Source organism: Pyxicephalus adspersus, chromosome 4 (genome assembly GCF_032062135.1).
Source record: "Pyxicephalus adspersus chromosome 4, UCB_Pads_2.0, whole genome shotgun sequence".
Classification (NCBI taxonomy): domain Eukaryota; kingdom Metazoa; phylum Chordata; class Amphibia; order Anura; family Pyxicephalidae; genus Pyxicephalus; species Pyxicephalus adspersus.
In genome coordinates this window covers 71,087,501-71,106,728 of record NC_092861.1, presented here as the reverse complement: position 1 = coordinate 71,106,728, position 19,228 = coordinate 71,087,501, and the positions used below count along the sequence as shown (strand labels likewise).

The 19,228-nt window shown below is 34.7% G+C and overlaps 1 protein-coding gene across 1 annotated transcript in view; it reads left to right on the top strand.

Moving 5' to 3' along the window:
* UBE3D (ubiquitin protein ligase E3D) overlaps window positions 1–19,228 on the top strand; it is an 80,942-nt gene that overhangs the window by 34,712 nt on the left and 27,002 nt on the right. Inside the window, exons 5-9 of the mRNA XM_072408571.1 lie at window positions 3,049–3,118; window positions 4,503–4,572; window positions 5,772–5,880; window positions 11,082–11,248; window positions 18,958–19,096. Coding sequence (XP_072264672.1) covers window positions 3,049–3,118; window positions 4,503–4,572; window positions 5,772–5,880; window positions 11,082–11,248; window positions 18,958–19,096 — 555 coding nt within the window. The remainder of the gene's footprint in view (window positions 1–3,048; window positions 3,119–4,502; window positions 4,573–5,771; window positions 5,881–11,081; window positions 11,249–18,957; window positions 19,097–19,228) is intronic.

The window sequence follows — 19,228 nt, the reverse complement described above, 5'->3', positions numbered from 1 at the left end:
AATCCCTGCAACTACTAAGCTTGGATGGGCAGAGTATCCCACCAATACTGAGCTGCACATGCATAGCTCACTGATTTAGACAGAAGAAGAGAGCAATCAGGCAGGTAAGAATGCTTAATGCAGAAGAAACTTTTCACAAGTCCCTTTATGCAAAAAGCCCCGGCTGGTCAAAAAAGTTTAAATTGGATTGTATTTTCATTAGGGTCTAAATAAAATATGGGAATATGTTTGGGAAGGTGTCCACAAGCAGATTGTTCCAAAATGTTAATTTAACCATAAGCTCTGGTATGTATGAGAGGCGAAATCCAAAGCCTTAGCTGTAAATATCTAAGGAACAAAAAGATATATTTGATTGGAAGTAATGGTAGGTGAGGCAACAGGAAGCCACAAGAATATTTAATCTGATCCTAAAATCTCTGAGGTGACCACTTATAATGGAAGAGCAGGCTTTTGGTTGGAAGACAAGGAAGTATTCAGATATCAATTGGGTTGCAGTTGTGATTCCAGTTGCACCCAAAAGGTTGCTACTATCCCAGCAAAAAGAGAAGTACCCTATATGCTGCATGGTAATACTTAAAAAATTGGGAATCCCCAAATCCCCATGTATTTTGTAAACAAACATAATCTTTTGTGCAATTCTTGGTTTCTCAACGTTCCTTGAAAAGGAAGGCACAGCAAAAAGGGAAGTAAGAGGTGGAATAAATGAAAGATCTGTGATGGAACCTGATTCCGGAGAGTCCAGGAAAAAAAATAAATTACCTAGCAAGAAAAGTCATCTTAACTGAGTTTACTCTACCTAACCATGCTATCAGAAGATAACCCCATTTTGAAAGCAAAGTTCTTAAGTAATACTTTTAAACCGGTGCTAAAAATTGGGGGAGTAAAGTGTTTCATATGTATGGGTGAGTTTAATGCCCAAGTAATCATGGTGGGGAGCCCAATAAAATGGTAGAACTGTTCAATGGAAGAAGGAAGGTACTCCGGAGGACTGTATTAAAAAGACATATGACTATGGTATGGACATTAGATTGTGAGCCCCTTTGAGGGACAGTTAGTGACACGACTATGGACTTTGTAATATGTTGGCGCTATAAAAATACTGACTAGAAATAATAATATGTGCTGAGGAAGTTGATTAATAAGCACTTAGCTAGAACATGGTTTAGCTTTAAAGCCCCATTTAGGTAAAATAAAAAATAGAAACTCCCAGGACATGTAGTCAAAGGCTTTATGAATATCTAATTCTAATAACATGCTAGGTATTTTCCTTTAATGTACTAACTGAATTAAGCTAATCATTTTTTATGTACTTGCCCGTTGCTTGTCTTGCAAGGACAAACCTAACTTGGTCTTCATGAATAAAAGATTATAAAACTTATTTAATGTGGTCGCCAAGGTTTTAGTTAAGATTTTTATATCCACATCCAAAAAAATTAGGACATTAGTTTTAAGTTTTGTGGGTCAAGAGAATCTGGTATAGGGAGCATAACCATATGAACCATAAGAGATGTTTTAGGATGTTAAGGATGATAAGTGAATGAAAAAAAATGACCAAATGAGGGTCCAAAAGTCTGAAAAATGTTTATAATAGGAGGCGGAGTAACCATTTGGACCTGGCTTTCTGTTGGGTTTTAATGTGTAAATTGATGTTTAAATAACTTATTGACAAGTATTGGCTGAAAGTTTGGAGGGGTTTCAGTTAAAGGATAATTTTAAATTGTTCTACAATAGTGACTAGGTTGGCTGTGGTAGAGTGGTTAGTAAGGCGGAGTCTGAATGATATACAATTTGAAGATTTAGAATTTAGGTGTTTCGCTAACTTAGAGCCTAGTTTATTGCGTAATAGGGGTATCAAACTGGCCAAATCTGGCCCCCAACGTCCATTTTTTTGGCCCCCAAAGAAATCCTAAATATGAACTGCAGCTGGCCCACCGCTGCATTGAAATAGCGCCACTACTACAGTTCCAGGCATCAAGGAAAAGGATATGGCTCCGCATTGGCCCCGTCTGGCATTTCTAGCACTCCCCTTCAGCTGTACTTTTCCTTGCTACTCCAAGGAATGGACTTGAATGGTTGGATTTTCATAGAAGAATATTGGTAATTATTATTGTTAGCCTGTGCAAAAAGGTTACTATTGAAATTTAACTCAGAAGGCTACAAATAGAGAAAGAAACATAACATTTTTTTCCTAAAAAATAAAATTAAAAAAAAAATGTTTATGCCGCTTTTTCTAATATAAGCTTGTTCCAGATTGAATGTGAAGCAAAACCTCTTTGTTTCCATATAAAAAGGGTTTATATCTAATGAGAGGGAAAAATTTCCTCAATTTTTTCAATAAATTTCAAGGTTGGCCTACGACTTTGTCTAAGTTTTAAACATCTGCTGGTGTGGCTTGTCTTATGCTAAAAAAAATCCTTTTTATTGATTATTCTAAAAATTCTCGGTCTTGTGTCTAGAGTAACAGTTTCTAGTAAATACAGTCAGCACAATGTGTCCTTCTGTAGGATTTCAGTACTTTTAGCATTTTGGCAAGATGTTAAAAGCACACTCTGACAGCACAGTGGCTTAGTGTTTAGCATTCTGTCCTAGGTTCCAGGTTCAAATCTCGGCCAGGACACTATTTGCATGGAGTTTGTAGGTTCTCCCGTGTTTGCATATTTTTCCTGCAGTTACTCCGGTTTCCTCCAACATCCCAAAAACATGCATTTAGGTTAATTGGCTTCCCCCAAGCTGACTATAAAGACATATGACTAAGGTAGGTACATTAGATTGTGACTCCCTTTAAGGGACAGCTAGTTACATGACTATGGACTTTGTAAAGCGCTGCGTAATATGTTGGCGCTATATAAATACTGTGTGTAGTAATATGTAAGTGTAATATGGCAAGCTTGGGTATGTGCACTCTCAGGAAGACAGATGTAGCTGAAAGTCAACATTAAAGGAAGAGCCAAATAAAGTTCAGGCTACCCTCCAGAGATGGTATAAAAATTATACATTTTTTACCAAAGGTGTAACGTGACATTTAAATGACATTTTTCTGCCTTACAGAAATCAAAGGAAAATACCAAAGTCGTTTGCAAGCGTTGCAAAGCAATACTGGGAGAGACAGTGTCATCAGGTATGTAAAACAGCAGCAATCCTAATACCAGCCTGACAATAAAAGATTCCAAAGACATTTTGCTTTGTTTTATGGCGACACTTAGCAGTCTACTACATAACGTGCTCTATTGTACAACAAAGATAAGCTAAGTTTTCAAACTGCTGTGACACCACGTTATGCTGCTCCTTCTATTTTTTATGTTCTACCTTGGAAAAAAGCAGCCTTTTCTGTACATTGTATAACTTTTCTAAACGGCTCATTATTTCTAAATTAAACCCAGGAGAGTTTAGCTGGAATGATTGATCAGTGCATTGAATTTTGAATGAAGCGATTAGGTACTTACTCTCATTGTCAAGGGCATTGCTGACCCAGATTATATTTCCAGTAAATCTGTCAATTTCTTTATTGTGCTCTTTTCGCATTATATAGACAAATCTGTATTTACCAACAAGAGCAGTTTGTTTCCAATTTCTTACATTTTAAAAAAGTGCTGGTTTCATTATCAGTTAATTGAAATGATCTTGTGTATGTAGAAAAATTATTAAAAAATGTTATCTGATTTAAATATAAATCCCTTAGCTTCCACGATACCTCCCCCAGAGAAATTTCACCACCCCGTTATAACTGCTTTTCACTCTGTGATTAAGCTCTACGGAGCACAAAACACATTAGAGGGAATGTCTAAAAGTTCTGAATTTGCTTTGTTGAGTTTCGCTAAACATTTTACTGTACTAGTTCTAAAGTGAGGACTTTTATTTTTACTTTGTTTCTACATATGTTTTGATATGTCAATAAGGCAGGGTTGTTCTTTTTTAAAGAGACTCCGCTATAGAAGAAGAAAAAAAAGCAAAACCATTGCATTTCAGTTAATCTCTTGATTTTATTGTATTGCAAAACAGAAATACTTTTTTGATATTTTATTTTTATTGGATTTACAGTATTTTTAAAAGAATAAAAGTAAATGTAAAGTTTAGTTTAATAGGAAGGAGAAACCATAGAACAATTGAGTTGTACCTTTGGCATCACATAATGTGGTGTATAAATGCTTACACGTAGCATCTCCCCCGAGGCAGCAGTTCCCTGGTATGAGGAAGCAGTAACCACACTGCAACCTCACCACCAGTCTGAACATAGCCTTAGGGGAGCAACGGAATACATAACTACCATAGGGCTATTCAGTAGAGAGGCCATAACATTTCTGAATATTTATGTCTTACCATGGCTTGCATGGACACACAACAATATCAAAGTCACTATTATCAGCACTCATTCAGGTAGAATATGACACATACAGTAAATACATTTCAATACCATTTTTTTCTAAATGTTTCCTATTTATTCTTTCTTGTATTGGCGATACATTATATTTTTAATATACTAATTTTTTCATTTTGTATTTTAGATGTTATCCGGTACTATTTTACTGAAATAATGATTCGACCATCACTTCATGCATACACCATGATTACAAGGTAAATGTATGCTATAACATATTACATTTTTGTATCAAGGTTCTAAGACCATTTGTTTCATAAAAGTAATACTTTACTACCACAACAAACATTTGTAATTAACTGTAATTGTACTGTCTGGGTAGAGAATAATAAAGTGTTGATATTGCTATAATTATAACAATTAAAAACGACATAAATAATTACACTGAAAACAGTTTTAATATTACGCTTTTCTTTTGGTTTCACTTCAGCCACTAGGTACTAATAAAAATCATAGTATAGTGTAAAGATTACAGTGTAAATCTTTTGTAAATTTGTTGTTCAGTGGTTAAAGTGCAACTAAGATGAAGTCTAAATTATCAGAGATATAATAGCTCAGCATTATTCATAGTCATTCAATAAGATGACCCAAATCTTTATAACCTTTGTCATTTTTGTTAAAACTCATTTTTAAACTTCTTATATGTGTTTGTTCCCCTTAAGACTAAGGGATTTTGGTGGTGATGGTGGTGAGGGTAGGGGTTTTCAAGTTACACAAAGAGAGGATTATGGAAATTATTAGGTGAATTTAAAGGCAATGTGACACTGCAAAAAAAAAAAAATATGTAATAGACAAAAAAATTTGACTTTAATCTTGGCAAATGACCAAAGAGTTTTTTAAGCATAGGCATGAAAACTAAAAAAACTAATCTTTTTTTTTTTTTTTCTTGCTGGAAAAAAATAATTTTTGGTATTTTTACTTTTCTGCAACGTAAACCAAACCACAATACAAAAATGTGATTAAAAAAAAAAGAAATATATGATAATATTTAACTTTATAATAGGTGTGATTTATTAGTTTTTACACAAAGAAAACTTGGTCAGGTTATTCATTCCTATTTAAATATGTGAAATATAAAAAAGCATGTATTCCCCTCATTCATGGACATTTTTGCTGTAAAAGTAACTTGCACATAAAATAGTGCTCTGAACATAAGAATTCCCTGAGTTTTAGAAATTGAAAATGATATAGGACGTGGTCTGCTTCATTATCTGGTAACTATCCCTGACCAGAGAGGCTTCTAGTCTATTCAGTAGGGTGCTGACAGCACATAAAGGAAAATGGATAATGCGTAGGTTCTGTTTTGTCCTAATGACCAGTTACCATTAGCTGCCTGTCTTTTCAATGATAGTTAACATGGACACATGCTGTGAAGACTGATCTTTATTTCCAACAGGAATCGGTTTGTGGAAAGTATGATTGTCCAGATTCTCCTGGAATTCTCATCAACCAGAAGCACTTTCAGGTTTTGTGTTCAAGGACAGGATGGCAAACTTTTCTTGCTGGTAAGATAAAAGTGCTCCTTCACACAATTATTTATTTTTAGAACAATATTATTAGTGTTAAGTGTTGTTTTACATTACAAAGATGTAATCATTTTATGTATTCTTTATTTTGTACAGCGTTTTCAAATACTGTATACATCATCCTGACTGGCACTTTATGCTTAATATATATCTTAAGCCTTTTTTTGGTTAAACACCTGTTTTTTTTTTTCATTGTTGTCTCTATTGAGCAAGATATTCCCCCCAAAAAAGAGGGTAGGTTTTCCTGTTCCAGTAATAAAAAAATGTAAAGTTTTTATCCTTTTTGTCCCTTTTGATCACTAGGACAAAGGAGGGTAAAACTCCTCAAATGGTATACTGCAAAAACATTTCCACAAGTCCAAATTCTGGAAGGATGAGCAATTTTAAATTGTAGTGGGAAAAATACATTATTCCCTGTTACCAAACGCCATCTGTGTACCTTTTGGCTGTGTAGGTACTTGGGGTATCTTCTGTGTATATTAGAAATACCCAACTCTACTCTAGAAGTGATAAGGTTTAAATTAGGAGAACTTCGGAGACCAAGTCTGATGAACACAGATTCCTGGTACAAGGAATCTGTAGACACTAAAGATCCAATACTCCAAGTTTTACCTGGTTCAGTAACTGGCAGTGGAAACCCACTGACTGGTGTTAAAGAGCAACATCTCCTGGAGATCAAGTTATATTGGCATCCAAGGAAGTACAAAGAGAAGTTAAGATATTCATTGAACAATAATATATAGCACACAATATATTTTATTGAGGGTCAGCTCCGCTAAAACAGGATTTCTGGTCACCAGGAATTTCTGCACTGTATACATCATTGTTGATCTACAGTTTTATGTGTAAAAATAAGTAAATAAGCTAATAAGTAAATAAAGAGAAAGTGATCATGTAAGGCATGTTTTATTACACTCTTTATATTTCATATGGACCAAAGGGCAAAGTGTAAGGTGCCCACCACTGCTACAGAGAAGATATCTTTGGCCTGTCATAATGTAATAGATAATTAAAATGCTATTTAGGATATTTCGTGCGCACTGTCCATATTTTGAGCAGGCCCTATTTTCAGTGCAGAAATCTGAGATGCAGAAAGCGCATGTACAGGGCACCGAGTAAGAAAATTACTTTCTGGTCTTTATAACAACTGCAGTCCAGTGTCTTTTGAGAAAATTCAGATTTTAATTAAGTAACTCTTGAAAGCAACTGCAAAAGCTTCTATGTTGGCAGGGTAAGGATATAAGAATGTAAGCTAATATTCTGGTACTAAAGATATTGGCATGTAAAGCCTTGATGGCATAGGGGCTGATGTAATGAGTTCATCTTTACCATTAATAATTTACACATTAATGAGAATTATCATTTTTTTGCTTACTATTGGATTAAAGCTTCCAGTATTTGCTCCTACAATATACTGTAAATGAGTACATTAATAATCTCTATATATTGTTTTGTTCCTTTTTCCCAGTATGTACCAGCTTGTTCACTTATATTGTAGCTTTATTTAATTCTACAATTTCCTCAGTGCTATGGCACCATGAAGCAGCCATATGTTACAGTCTATTTATCATCCCAGAGAGATTAAAAATCCCATCTGCATTGCAAGGTAATTGCATTGTGGATATGTTTCCCTTGTGCATATTTGGCAGTCGTAGTGGCCATGACTACATCACACACCTGTTAAGAAAGAAAGAAAAATCCAAAATAGCTCATATCTTTCAACTGTCATTGGGTTGCAGTATTTAGGAATATAAAACTTGTATTAAACAGTATTTATTTTTGTGAACATCAAAGATACAGTAATAACCTGTATACATTTGCTTTGGTATGTTTTCTGGTGTTTTTACAGGAAGCTAAAAGCTTATATGAACTATACATTTCACAAATACAAAGAAATGTGTCTTCAAGTACTTGCCTTAGGCATCACCGTGTTCAACTCAGAAATTTTTTTAAGCTGGTGGGAAGAAATTGTAGGTGGGTGGCAGCCCCTTTATTGTGACCCAACTCTTCAGTAACCACCCAAAAACAACTGGGTGGTTACTGAAAAGTGCCGGGTGGTGCATGCGGCTAAAAGGGGCTGAGGAGGACACCAGAATAATTCCTGAGCCCAGCAACACCAGTCAATTCCTGCCTAGGTTTTACACGTAACCTCTACTTTTGCTTCAATCAGCAGGAAGCCGTCCCCCTGCAAATCACTGCACTGGGAACTTCGGCCCGTTTCAGACTTTCGGTTACAAACAGCTGCCGTTTGCCGCTCCCCCTCAACCACAGTTCATGCACTGCGTCATTCAGTTTAGGTTGCGGTTTGCTGGGGTTCAATGTTTTTAGACATTTGAGAGATCTTTCTCAGTCTTGCAACTGCTTTCAAACTGCTGTGTGCTGAGGTTAAATGCAGTTGCATTTATTTCAATAGAAGAATCTAGCTGCTCAAAGGCAGCCAGAAGTAACAGCAGTTAGGAGCAGTTAGGAGAGTAGTTGAGGTCAGCTACAGGTCTGAAATTAGCCACTAGCAAGGGACTTTTTTAAAACTGGAGCTGGGCTTAGTTCTAAATTGGAGGTTAAAATGTTTTGTGTACAGCCTGGGTCACATAAAACTTATGGGTATAACTTTGCCAAATAAACAAAGCCTTTTTATTATGTAATGTAGACCGCCAGCATCCTGCTTATCCCTCTGTTGCCCTATCAGAAAACAAACATAAGCTTGGGGAAGCTGTAATATAGCTAACTTTGGCAGAATCAGAAGTGTGTTTAGAGTTGGCAGCACTTTAGAAAACCAGAGGTCAGGTTTTATTACCGCTGCATATGCAACATGTAAGAATGAACACTGCACATACGCTACACTAATTGTTTTGCATCTGTATTATTTATTCTTTACTGATATTTGTTAAATTTAGTAATAATAGATATTACTTATTCTAATTGCCCATCTGCTGTGCTGAGCATCATGCTTCTTCTTCTTTTAGCTCTAAAATATCACATGTATTTTAGTTAGAGGGTTTGCCATTATTTATGATGACAGTGGTGGTGTAAAGTTAGTGCGTCTCAGAAATAGCACATGTGATATGTTAAAAAAACTATACAATCCCTTTTTTTAAATCCCCCAAGATTTATGAGAATTTCGCCATGTAATGGATATATTTACTGTTGCACTAATTAAAAATAAAGTGAATTAAATGTTTCAGAATCATTCATCAATTTATAATAGAGATTTTGTTTACTGTACCCCTTATCCACTGTTTTTGGAAAGAACACAGTACGTGTATGATAATTGTTTAAGTTGTATTTTAAAATGTTCTGCTCGGAAAATGTTGCCTGCATTTTATATAGTTTTATCATTCTTCTATAATATTATTACCCACGGTAATGCGAGAATAATGTTCCTATACTTTTAATTGTGTTTGGGGGGATGTGCATACATGCATTTCAGTAAACTAAAAAGTCTTGATTTAATTTGTTTTCTGTTCTGTTTAGAAGATAGATTATGTTTAACACCCGCTTAAATAAGCAGAAATACAACTACAGTAATATGAGGCTTAATTTCATGCCTGCGGTTGAGCAAAGATTTGGTTGCAACTGCCTATTCTAATTAAAATAACTGATTTACATATTTTAAAGAGTAAATGTTATTTTGTGAACAAATAAAATGGGTTGTGTTGTGTCTTACTTGGTCGATTCCTCCTCACCACATGCACTTCCAGGTTTAACAGTTCCTGAAACCATCTTTCCCCTTTCCCCAAGCTTTGCATTGGATGTGAAGTTGGGATCATACTTACTTTCAGGAATTAGGTAACTTCCAGCTAAAGATGGTGTCTGTCTATAGAAAACAATACTTGGTGTATGCACCAGAGATGAGGACCACACATATTGGTTATTAGTGCTGGTGTACCAGCATCATTTTCAGCTTAGTTTAGGGTTGGAATAATCATAGGTTTGTTCCAGAGTTTATAACATTGGGCAATGAAGGTCAAATATATAATGCATTGATTTTGTTTTTTTTTTTTTTTTTTTTTTTTTTTTTTTTTTTATCTTCTATACACTTGAGGTAGACTGTTATATATATACTATTTTTTTTCGGTTAACATGTGAATGTTAACGTGTTAACTTTTATTTTTTGTGTGTATATATCTACACACGACAGCCCCCTAGAGAATGAATGGTGGTGACAGTGAGTGGTTCAGTAAATGTGCAGATGCTGGTTCTTTAGGTAGTTCTATGCTGTTCTATCTTTTCAGTTCTATGTTGCGAAAGGTTTAGAGACTGGAAAGGTGAACCTGCCCCAAATCTAGACATAAAATAGTTTGCAATGAATTTGTAGTCATACAATCTAACTAGATGAGAATCTTAAAATGTAAATTCTGTGAACAACTGTGTAAACATAAGCAAACAAACCGCTAAATTGGTCACACTGAAAAGTCAGCATATATTTTATACATATATTTACAATGTATAAAGTGTTAAAAAAAAATGTAAAAACCATTCTGGAAAATAATTTATGCCAAAACAACAAAACATGTTTTAATTTACTGAAATTAAGATTAGTGAAACCCGTATTCCAATTAGCTTTTCAGTTTTGTTGTTAGTTGAAAATTGCTCAGACTTCCCTTTCTGAATGTTTGTTCGAGGTCTGTGATTCCCTATGTAGAAAAGGCAAGATAAGAATGGCTGTCCCAATGCATACAAATTACCATTTAGTATAATAACTCTAATAATAATAATAGCTATAATAATTTATTAAAATATAATTCATATATAATATAATAAAAAACAAGTGTTTTTTTTACATTAAAGTGAAACTTTTTTTTTTAATTTAATTTTAGTTTACTTTAATGAAATCTTTATTTTAAAAGAAACACTTTTTTTTACATTGTGCCCCCATACCACCATATTAAAAATTCTATAACTGCCTGCATGCTTATTGGCAGCCTAACCAAAACTAACCAAAAAAATACTGTTGCTTCTAGGTGGAGGGTCATTTACCTTGGTTCTTTTTCATTACATAAATTTGTGATAAAAATGTTAGCATTGAACATATTTTAAAAAGACATTTAATAAAAACTGTATATTGTTTTTATAACACAAATTATAACGATGCAGGGGTTGAAATTTAGGTGGCCAACCTAGGCTATGATTATATATCTTTCATCATCTAATAAAGGATTATTTGTACCCATTTTTTACAGCTCTGGTTACTGAATGTTGACACAGTTTTGGTAGAATCAACGCCATCTGGAAGAAATAATTCATATTTCTTTTCTGGAAATGCATCCAGAGAGTCTTCACATTCCTTAGAAGTTCAGAATTGTGCACGGGTACTATACATGCCATGCATTGACAAAAGTCATCCAGAGTAAGTACATTCATTAATATGTCATATCACTTTTTTTCTTTACTCATTACATACTGCTGCATCCCTCCTATTATGAGAGTTGAATAAAAATGTGAATGTAAACCAAAGCACAAACATTTGATATATTGCAGCCCACCAATTCTTAGATGTTTGGTTGCATTTGTTTTTTTTGTTTTTTTTCCAGGCTCTTTTATTTATTTCACCTAGTGATCAGCCAGTAAAGCATTTTTGTCAACAGGGTGATAGTAAAGCACAAGTGACAATGGTTATCACTGACACATAAGATTCAATAAAATTTTAATGAATTTATTGGGGGACTAATCAATAAAATGTCTTGAATTCCTGGCTGCACTAAGTCCTCCATTCTTCCACGAGTGAAGAAAAAAGTGGAATGAAAATAATAATGCTTTATTGTGTTTACCGTTATCTTGTATAGGACTAGCAAAGACCCATTCAGTGTGGTTTAATAAGCCTATATTATTACTTTTCTGCTTTTGATAGTAAATTGTAATATAAAAATATTCTTAATGACAAACCAATAAATATTCCACAAGAACTCATTTTGGAGCAAAAAAGTTTAATCATTAACTAACTGTTCAAGAAAAAGTTTGAACACAGTGGAGTGATTGCAATTCCCAGTTTGTTCTGGTTGCTCTGTAACTCCTATGGAAAAAATGTTAGTGTTTATTAAGGTAATAGTGCAAAATGTCATGATGTTTTGCCAAGAGTTACACCATTTGATCTTTTGTGACATATTTCATTCTGAACAATGAAAACTTTCATCACCATCAGGGAGTGTAAGTGAACCAATATCTGAAGTCTCCTATGTGAATTCATTCATAGGAAAGAACAGTAGTACAATGTAGTTCATTCTTTGCATCAGTGAGCGTGGCACCACAAAGAAGTGACATATGATGATATCAGGTTTCTATAAATGTAAGCTGAACACTGAAAAAACTGTTGGTAAAGTTTAGGATTGACTCATAAAAATAACCAAGTTATGCCTTCCACATATTTACTGTATTCTTTTCTTTCATTTCATTTTTCCTACTTGTATAGCTAATATTTTCAGATTTTCCTCCACTGCATTTTACTTCTCCATAATGAATAAAAATCAAAACAAGCAGGAAAAAATGGGCAGAAGCCAGTTTTACTTGTAATTGTGTGTTTTCTGCTTGCCTTTCTAAAAATTACCATTTGAATTGGTCTGTTCTCAATTCTATTTCTGCTATCAATTTTCAAGAGCTCTATTTCGAGTCAATGGCCATCAGTGTTGTCAAAAAGCCTCTTCTGCCTAAAAGTTTGAGCATTCTTAAAAAAAAAAAAAAAAAAAGAATGTTTTCGAAATGGGTTTATTTTTGTTTCTAAAGAATCTTTAATTTGACAACCCTCACAATGATTTATCACAATAGGCTGCTTAAAACTGCCTGGAATAATGAGCAACGTGAATTTCAATACTTCCTTAAGGCTAAACGAGTCAGCAGGAGCTCAAATTGCAAGGTAGACACTTTTATTTCAGTTCATATACAAGTGAAAATTTGTATGAGGCTACTTTAACGAGGCCAATAGGGATTTGGGATTATTTATTTAAACCCTTAAGAAATGTAAACTGTTTTCCCTGTATGTTTAGCAGTGCAAAGAAAAGATAAGCACAGGACAGACCACATTACTGGCAAACAAAATTGAGAAATGCAAAGAAAGTATCAAACCATAAATATTTTTTTATTATTAAGAAGGGGGTATATTCAAGTTCTCCAGTCTTTTAAATGTTCACAGATTTGTCATTAATAGGACTAACCCCGTAAGTGTTGGTATTTCCCTGCAACACTTCAGCAAATTTCCCATAAAAATTGCTCATGCGTAAAGTTTATTGTATCTTTGTAGTTATCAAACTTCACAGAAGTTTCACATAACTTTTTTGTATATAAAGCTCAGTGCTTTATCACTTTAGTTTTGTATAACACGCTAAAACCAATGTGTTTTTTCTGACTCTTGAAAGTGGGCAGTGGTCAGTTTTTTATTGAATGATGCTTTTTTGACATGTATGTTTATTTAGTGCTTCATAGTATCAAGGGAAACTTGTAATGAGTGAAATATACTAATCAGCTGTAACATTAAAATTGTCTGCCTAATATTTTGTAGGTCCCCCATCTAAACAATTCTGACCTGTTGAGCTATGGATTTCCCAAGATTTCTGAAAGGTGTCCTGTAGTACCTGGCACATGACCACAGAACCTTTAAGTCACACTGTCTCTAGTGCTTTCCTGCATTTTTCTGGATGCCATCTTTTTTTCCCAGGTTAATGGTATACACTCACCCAGCAATCCATATGATCTAAACAAAAGTGTGATGTAACAGATTAGGTCACCTTCTGCAATTGTTGTGTGGTCTAGTTGTAACAATACCCATTGTACCCACTTTTGGTGGTGGACAAAAGTCAGCATGGGCACTCTAATAAGCAATGTGTGGTAGCACTTCTGTGCAATTAGGCCATACAGGTTAGCCTTGCCAACCCCAATATTATTCAGCTTGCAAAATAGTGGACAGCTGTGATTAATAACCATTAAGGACAAATAAGGAGACCCAAGACAAGACCTGGGTCTAGAAATGGAAACTGTTCAACTTAAAAGTTCTTCAAATCCTCCAGAACTCAGGACCCACAATAGAACTTCATAAGATTCCAGAAAAAAAGTTTTGCTCCATATCAGTCATAAACCCTGGAGCTCCTCTCAATGTCTATGTCAGAAAAAGGAAGAAGTGACACATAGACAAGTATTTAGGAAAAATATAGTGGATATCATAACCCAGGAGGAGGATTTGGTTTCTCTGTTTTTTTTTTTTGTTTTGTTTTGTTTTTTTTTGTTTCATAAGCTGACTTGAAATTCAGTTGCTGGATGCAACCAGAATATTGCTATATTAAAGGGAAGTCAGCATCACTGAGCAATATCACCTAAATATCTAGCAGAGAAGTTTGGAAGTAATGTTAGCTTAACACCTGCAGCAGTTTGTGATGGATTGTGTTAATAACCACAAAGTAAGAGCAACGCAACCTTTTGTGCCAGAACATGCCTGTTCATCGCTAGCCAGTGCAATAATAAAACATAAACCTAAGCTCTTTTCTACCACCACCCACTCAGTTGCTATGTGAATAATTTTGTTCAACTTTTAATAGCCAGGAATATTGGTTCACTGCTGGGAGTTTTTCAAATTATATCCTGCTGGGGAATTACACCAATAATTTTTCCTTGGCAAGCAACCATGTTAATGAGGAGTTACAGCATAATATAACTGGGCATGTTTTGAGTCATTTGTGTCCTACATAATTTTTGCAGAACAATTGAAGAAGAGAATTACACTTAAGTAGATGACATCTAGTTAATTGTGAATTCCTCTAAGGAAAATAGATAAACATTGCTTCCTTAATTTGTTCTAGCTTTAAGTGGCTGCTTCACATACAATGACTATTGAACCCTACTATTTACCCTACATGCACACCTACTTTATTACTTTACTGTCTGTAGATCAGCATAACACAGCACCAACTATAGCAGAAATGGATGTAAGTTGCAAGTGGTTAATAGTTTTGTCTTGTTAGGTTTCGTTCCTAGAAAAGGCCCCATATATTCTCACTGTGTTTGTGGTGGGTTCCCCAGACTGTTGTGACTTTTTTTAACCCATAGAGCATACTGGTTAGTTAGTTAACATTTTAAATAATTGCTGTGGGGTTATGGTAGAGATATTAGATTGTTAGGTATATGTATAATTATGTAGAGTTATGTATCTAAGGTTTGTACTCACATTGTGTTCCAACAATTCAAGTGTGTTTTTACTTTATTGTTGGTGTTTAAAGATAAAGGGCTTTCCGCTTTTGGAGTTATAACAATCCTCAGTATTTCTTTAAATGTGCATAACTCCCCAGGCTTGATAATAATTGTCCTGTATAGTTAAGTAGGTGATAGGCTCAGATAAAATCACACAAAGTTGCTTTCTTGTATTATCTGTCTTTTTCCTCGCTCCCTAAATACATTTTGTAGGCATTTGGTTCTAGACAGATTACAAAATACAATGTAGTATTTTGCTACAAAGTACTATATAGCATTTTGGATAGATTGTTGGCAGATACATAACTTGCCGGTAAAACGTTTTTCAATATACTAAGGTGTATATTCATTGAAACAGAATTCATTGAAACAGAAAAGAAACCTAAATTGTAATAAAAATACATAATCCATGTGAAAATTATCCCGCATTCTATGATCTTCTTGGTCTTTAACATTTTCAATTGGAAAAACACAGGTGTGTGTGTGTGTGTGTGTGTTCGAAAAGGGTGAATCCCAGGGAACTAGTAGAGGTCAAACTCTTTTCAAGATGTTGATTTTACTGCCTTGCCTATTTTTATTTAACAGTGGTAAGCCTTTATTTTAAATATGGGAACTAATGGTTTACATTTGTCGATCTTTAATACACTGTAAACGTTTGCCTCTATAACTGTGCAGGTTTAAATTTGTGATTAAAAAAAAATGCCGGGATGAAATTGTGCTCATATATTGTGGTTAATCGACTTACACCTATTCAGTTCAATACTTTGATTTCTGTACTATGTCATTTATCCAGCACTTCTTTCTAAGCCTCTATAATGATATAATTAAACAGTCTTGCACTTGAATCCTGGACTTGTTTAGGTTAGAAAAATTATGCATTTATTGGTGATATATATTAATTTATCTAAGGCTAGCATAAAGTTGTGGAAAAGTGTTTATTTCAAGGGTTATACTAAAGCAAGATGCCTTTGAGAACAAAATGAGAAATATTTACTACATTTACAAAAGGGACTTATTATTTTTGTTGCTTTTTATTTGCAAAAGAATGGTAAATATAAAGATGATTATAGTTAGAAAAAATATGTGGTAAATATTTGTATCTAGGAAATGTATCCAACTAACTTTATTTAGGAGTGATTATTTTCCTATAGGAAAAAAAATTGTCAATGGAAACTGTCAGGTATTGCCTTTTTCTTGAAGATTTCTGGTATGCAAGTGTGTGTCAGTGAACCATATTTATGTAATGACATGGGATTGGTGTTAAAGCCTCTACTGACCAGTTCATGGCAGCTATTTGACATTGGGTGAGGTTCAATCTCTTCGACCTATCAGCTGTGGGACTTTACAGGGTCAGTTTGAGGACCAACAGGAGTCCTTTGTAAGAAATTCTATCCCAAGTACATGCAAATATTCACTACCACTGAACTGTTGATTGCTTCAACAGTATGTTCAGGTCTTTTAACAAAAACTTGTTGCTACAGTGGAACTCTACTTCCACATTCAAAACCTGTGAGTAGGCAGTAAGCAATGTCCCTTCTGCAACAAAACATTTTCATTTGCCTGTTCGCAATCTTCTTTTCCAAGTACACTAAGCTACCCATTCAGGTTGCTGTGCAGATCCCAGGATAATTCAAATATCCTGGAATCCTGTGGAGCTGCTGGGACTGAATGAAATTGGAGGTGAGTGTCAATAAAAATTGCCATCAGACAGGTAAGTATATTTAATTTTAGAACAAACATCACCTGTTCCATCTACAACAAAGAACCTCCCCAGCCGAGGCTTTGCGCTCCCATTCATTCTCGACCGCCTAGGCGATCGAGAATTAGGGGGAGATAACTCGAACTGCAGTGTACTTTAGTCTGAGAAGTTACAAAGGAAGCCAGAGTAACTTCCAAGCAACTCAAGAATTGTCTCACACTGGGGAATATTGATGTTCATGAATACATCATCAATAAAATACTTAACAGCAATGGTGTGGAGAAAGCCACTACTCTCTCCCAAAAATATTGCTGACCGTCCTCATTTTGCTAAAGATCATGTAGAAAAACCAGAAGGAATGTTTTGTGGATGGATGGCCTAAGTAGAACTTTTTGGCCTAAATGAGGAGCGTTACATTTGGAGAAACAAAAACAGAACTGCTTTCCAGCTTAATAACTTTGTCCCATGTCTGAAACATGAAGATGAAAGTGTCCTGGTAGGAGCCTATTTTGCTCCATCTGGATGTGCATCTTGGCGTGGTTGACTTGCCATCATTATTGGAACAATGAATTCTGAACTGAATCTCAAGAGACAGTGGGTCTCTAGTCTGTGGAATCTAGTGACACAAGTTGTTCTACCCAAGAAGAATAAAAAATTGTTCTGGAATGTCCAAGTCAGGGTCCTGACCTTAACCCACTTGAAACGTTTTGGAAAGACCTAAAGCAAGCAGTTCATGTAAGAAATCCCACCAAAATTCAAGACCTTAAGCTGTTCTGTATTGAGAAATGTGCCAAAATTCTTCAATGTGCAAGACTTAAGAACATTTGCTGAACAAGAGGGTCACACCAAATTCTAAAAGCACAATTTACTTACTTTTGGCATGCACAGACATGTTGGATCATTTTTTTTCCAAAAAAAAAACATGAACTATAATCATTTTTGTTTCATTTGTTTAACTAGGTTTTCTTTGTTTACATTTAGCACTTGTTTAAAAATCAGATGATGTTTCAGGGCGCATTTATAAAAAATTCTTAATTTAAAATTTATTAAACTGTTTAGAAACTTTCAAGCACTGCTGTATATTTCTATTTGTTTTCTTCTTTATACTTTTTTATTAATTTGACCCTAAATATTTTCAGAATTGTTGCTGAGCTTTTCTCAGTTGGTTGTTTATCTTCTGCTTTGTCTTATATTCTTATATTGTCTTAAGTGACTGACTGTTTCTGTTTAGCTGTTCATCATACATTTTTTATTTGTCTTGGATTAGATATGATGAAAAAATTTGATATGTCACCAACCCATTTTCATGTAATAGGGTACCAATAGCTTTTCTCTTTTTTAAAAGCCATTGAGCTCTCTTGTTAATTTACATTCTTAAGGTCCAGAGATCAAAGTCACCCATAGATACTAGATGACAGTAAGAGTTTGGTAAACCATACCCCCCCAAACACACACACACACAATGTTTATCTAAAAATTATGCTGGTATTCTATGTGTACAGCTCTTGAAAAACCATACCATTGTATAAAATATTTCTGGTAAGCTCCCCCTACCCCAACCCAAGATCAGGTAAAGTCATTGGTGCACAGTACCATCCAGTCTTGCCTATTGGATCGTATTTATAACAAGTACTGTATATCAGCACATTGTCTTTCTGGACAAAGCATACTAGTAATCCTGAGAAAACAAGGAGATAATGTGACTTAATTATGAATACATTTTTGCAATTTCATTATTTCAACACACAGTGAAGTGTGTAATTACTGTATATATGTGTATATTCAAAATCAATCCAAAAGTTTATATTTTTGCATTCAATAAAGCAAGAAATAATAAGATTTGTTGTCTGATTTCTGTTGCTATCTATGTCAGCCGTTGGCAACAATTTCCCTAGTGGCACCCACAATATTCTGTGAGCTGAACCTCCAGTTCTCCTCCCTGGAGTGCATTCTTCATATACTTGGATGTGAAATCTACCAGGGAGCCAGTGACAATTATACCAGTCCTCACTAAATTTCCCAGTGGAAGCTTTTAGGCTGATACTGCAAACCTTGAAATGTTTGTATGTAGTTCATGAGTTTATTGATGAATTACAAACCCAATAGTTATCTATGGAAATGTTCTTCTTGATTTCAATTCAGTGCAGTCCAATGCCATATTACATTTTTTAATTTTTGTGTCTTTCCAGGCTTGAAAATAAATGGATGAATGAAACCGGAGCTCACTCATTGACCCTTCCATCCGAGACATGTTTAGAGCTAATTTTGCTGCTCTGCCTCAACAATGCCATTTTGCCTCATTCCTTGCGTTTCATGAACGAGTGGCAGGTAACTTAGGTTTGCTAAAAGTTGTCATTGTCCTTCTTCTCAATGATTAGTAGATGTCAAAGTATATGTACGTCTTATATAAGCTATATCATGTTATCATAATCTCAAAAGTACTAAATTGTTAACACAAAC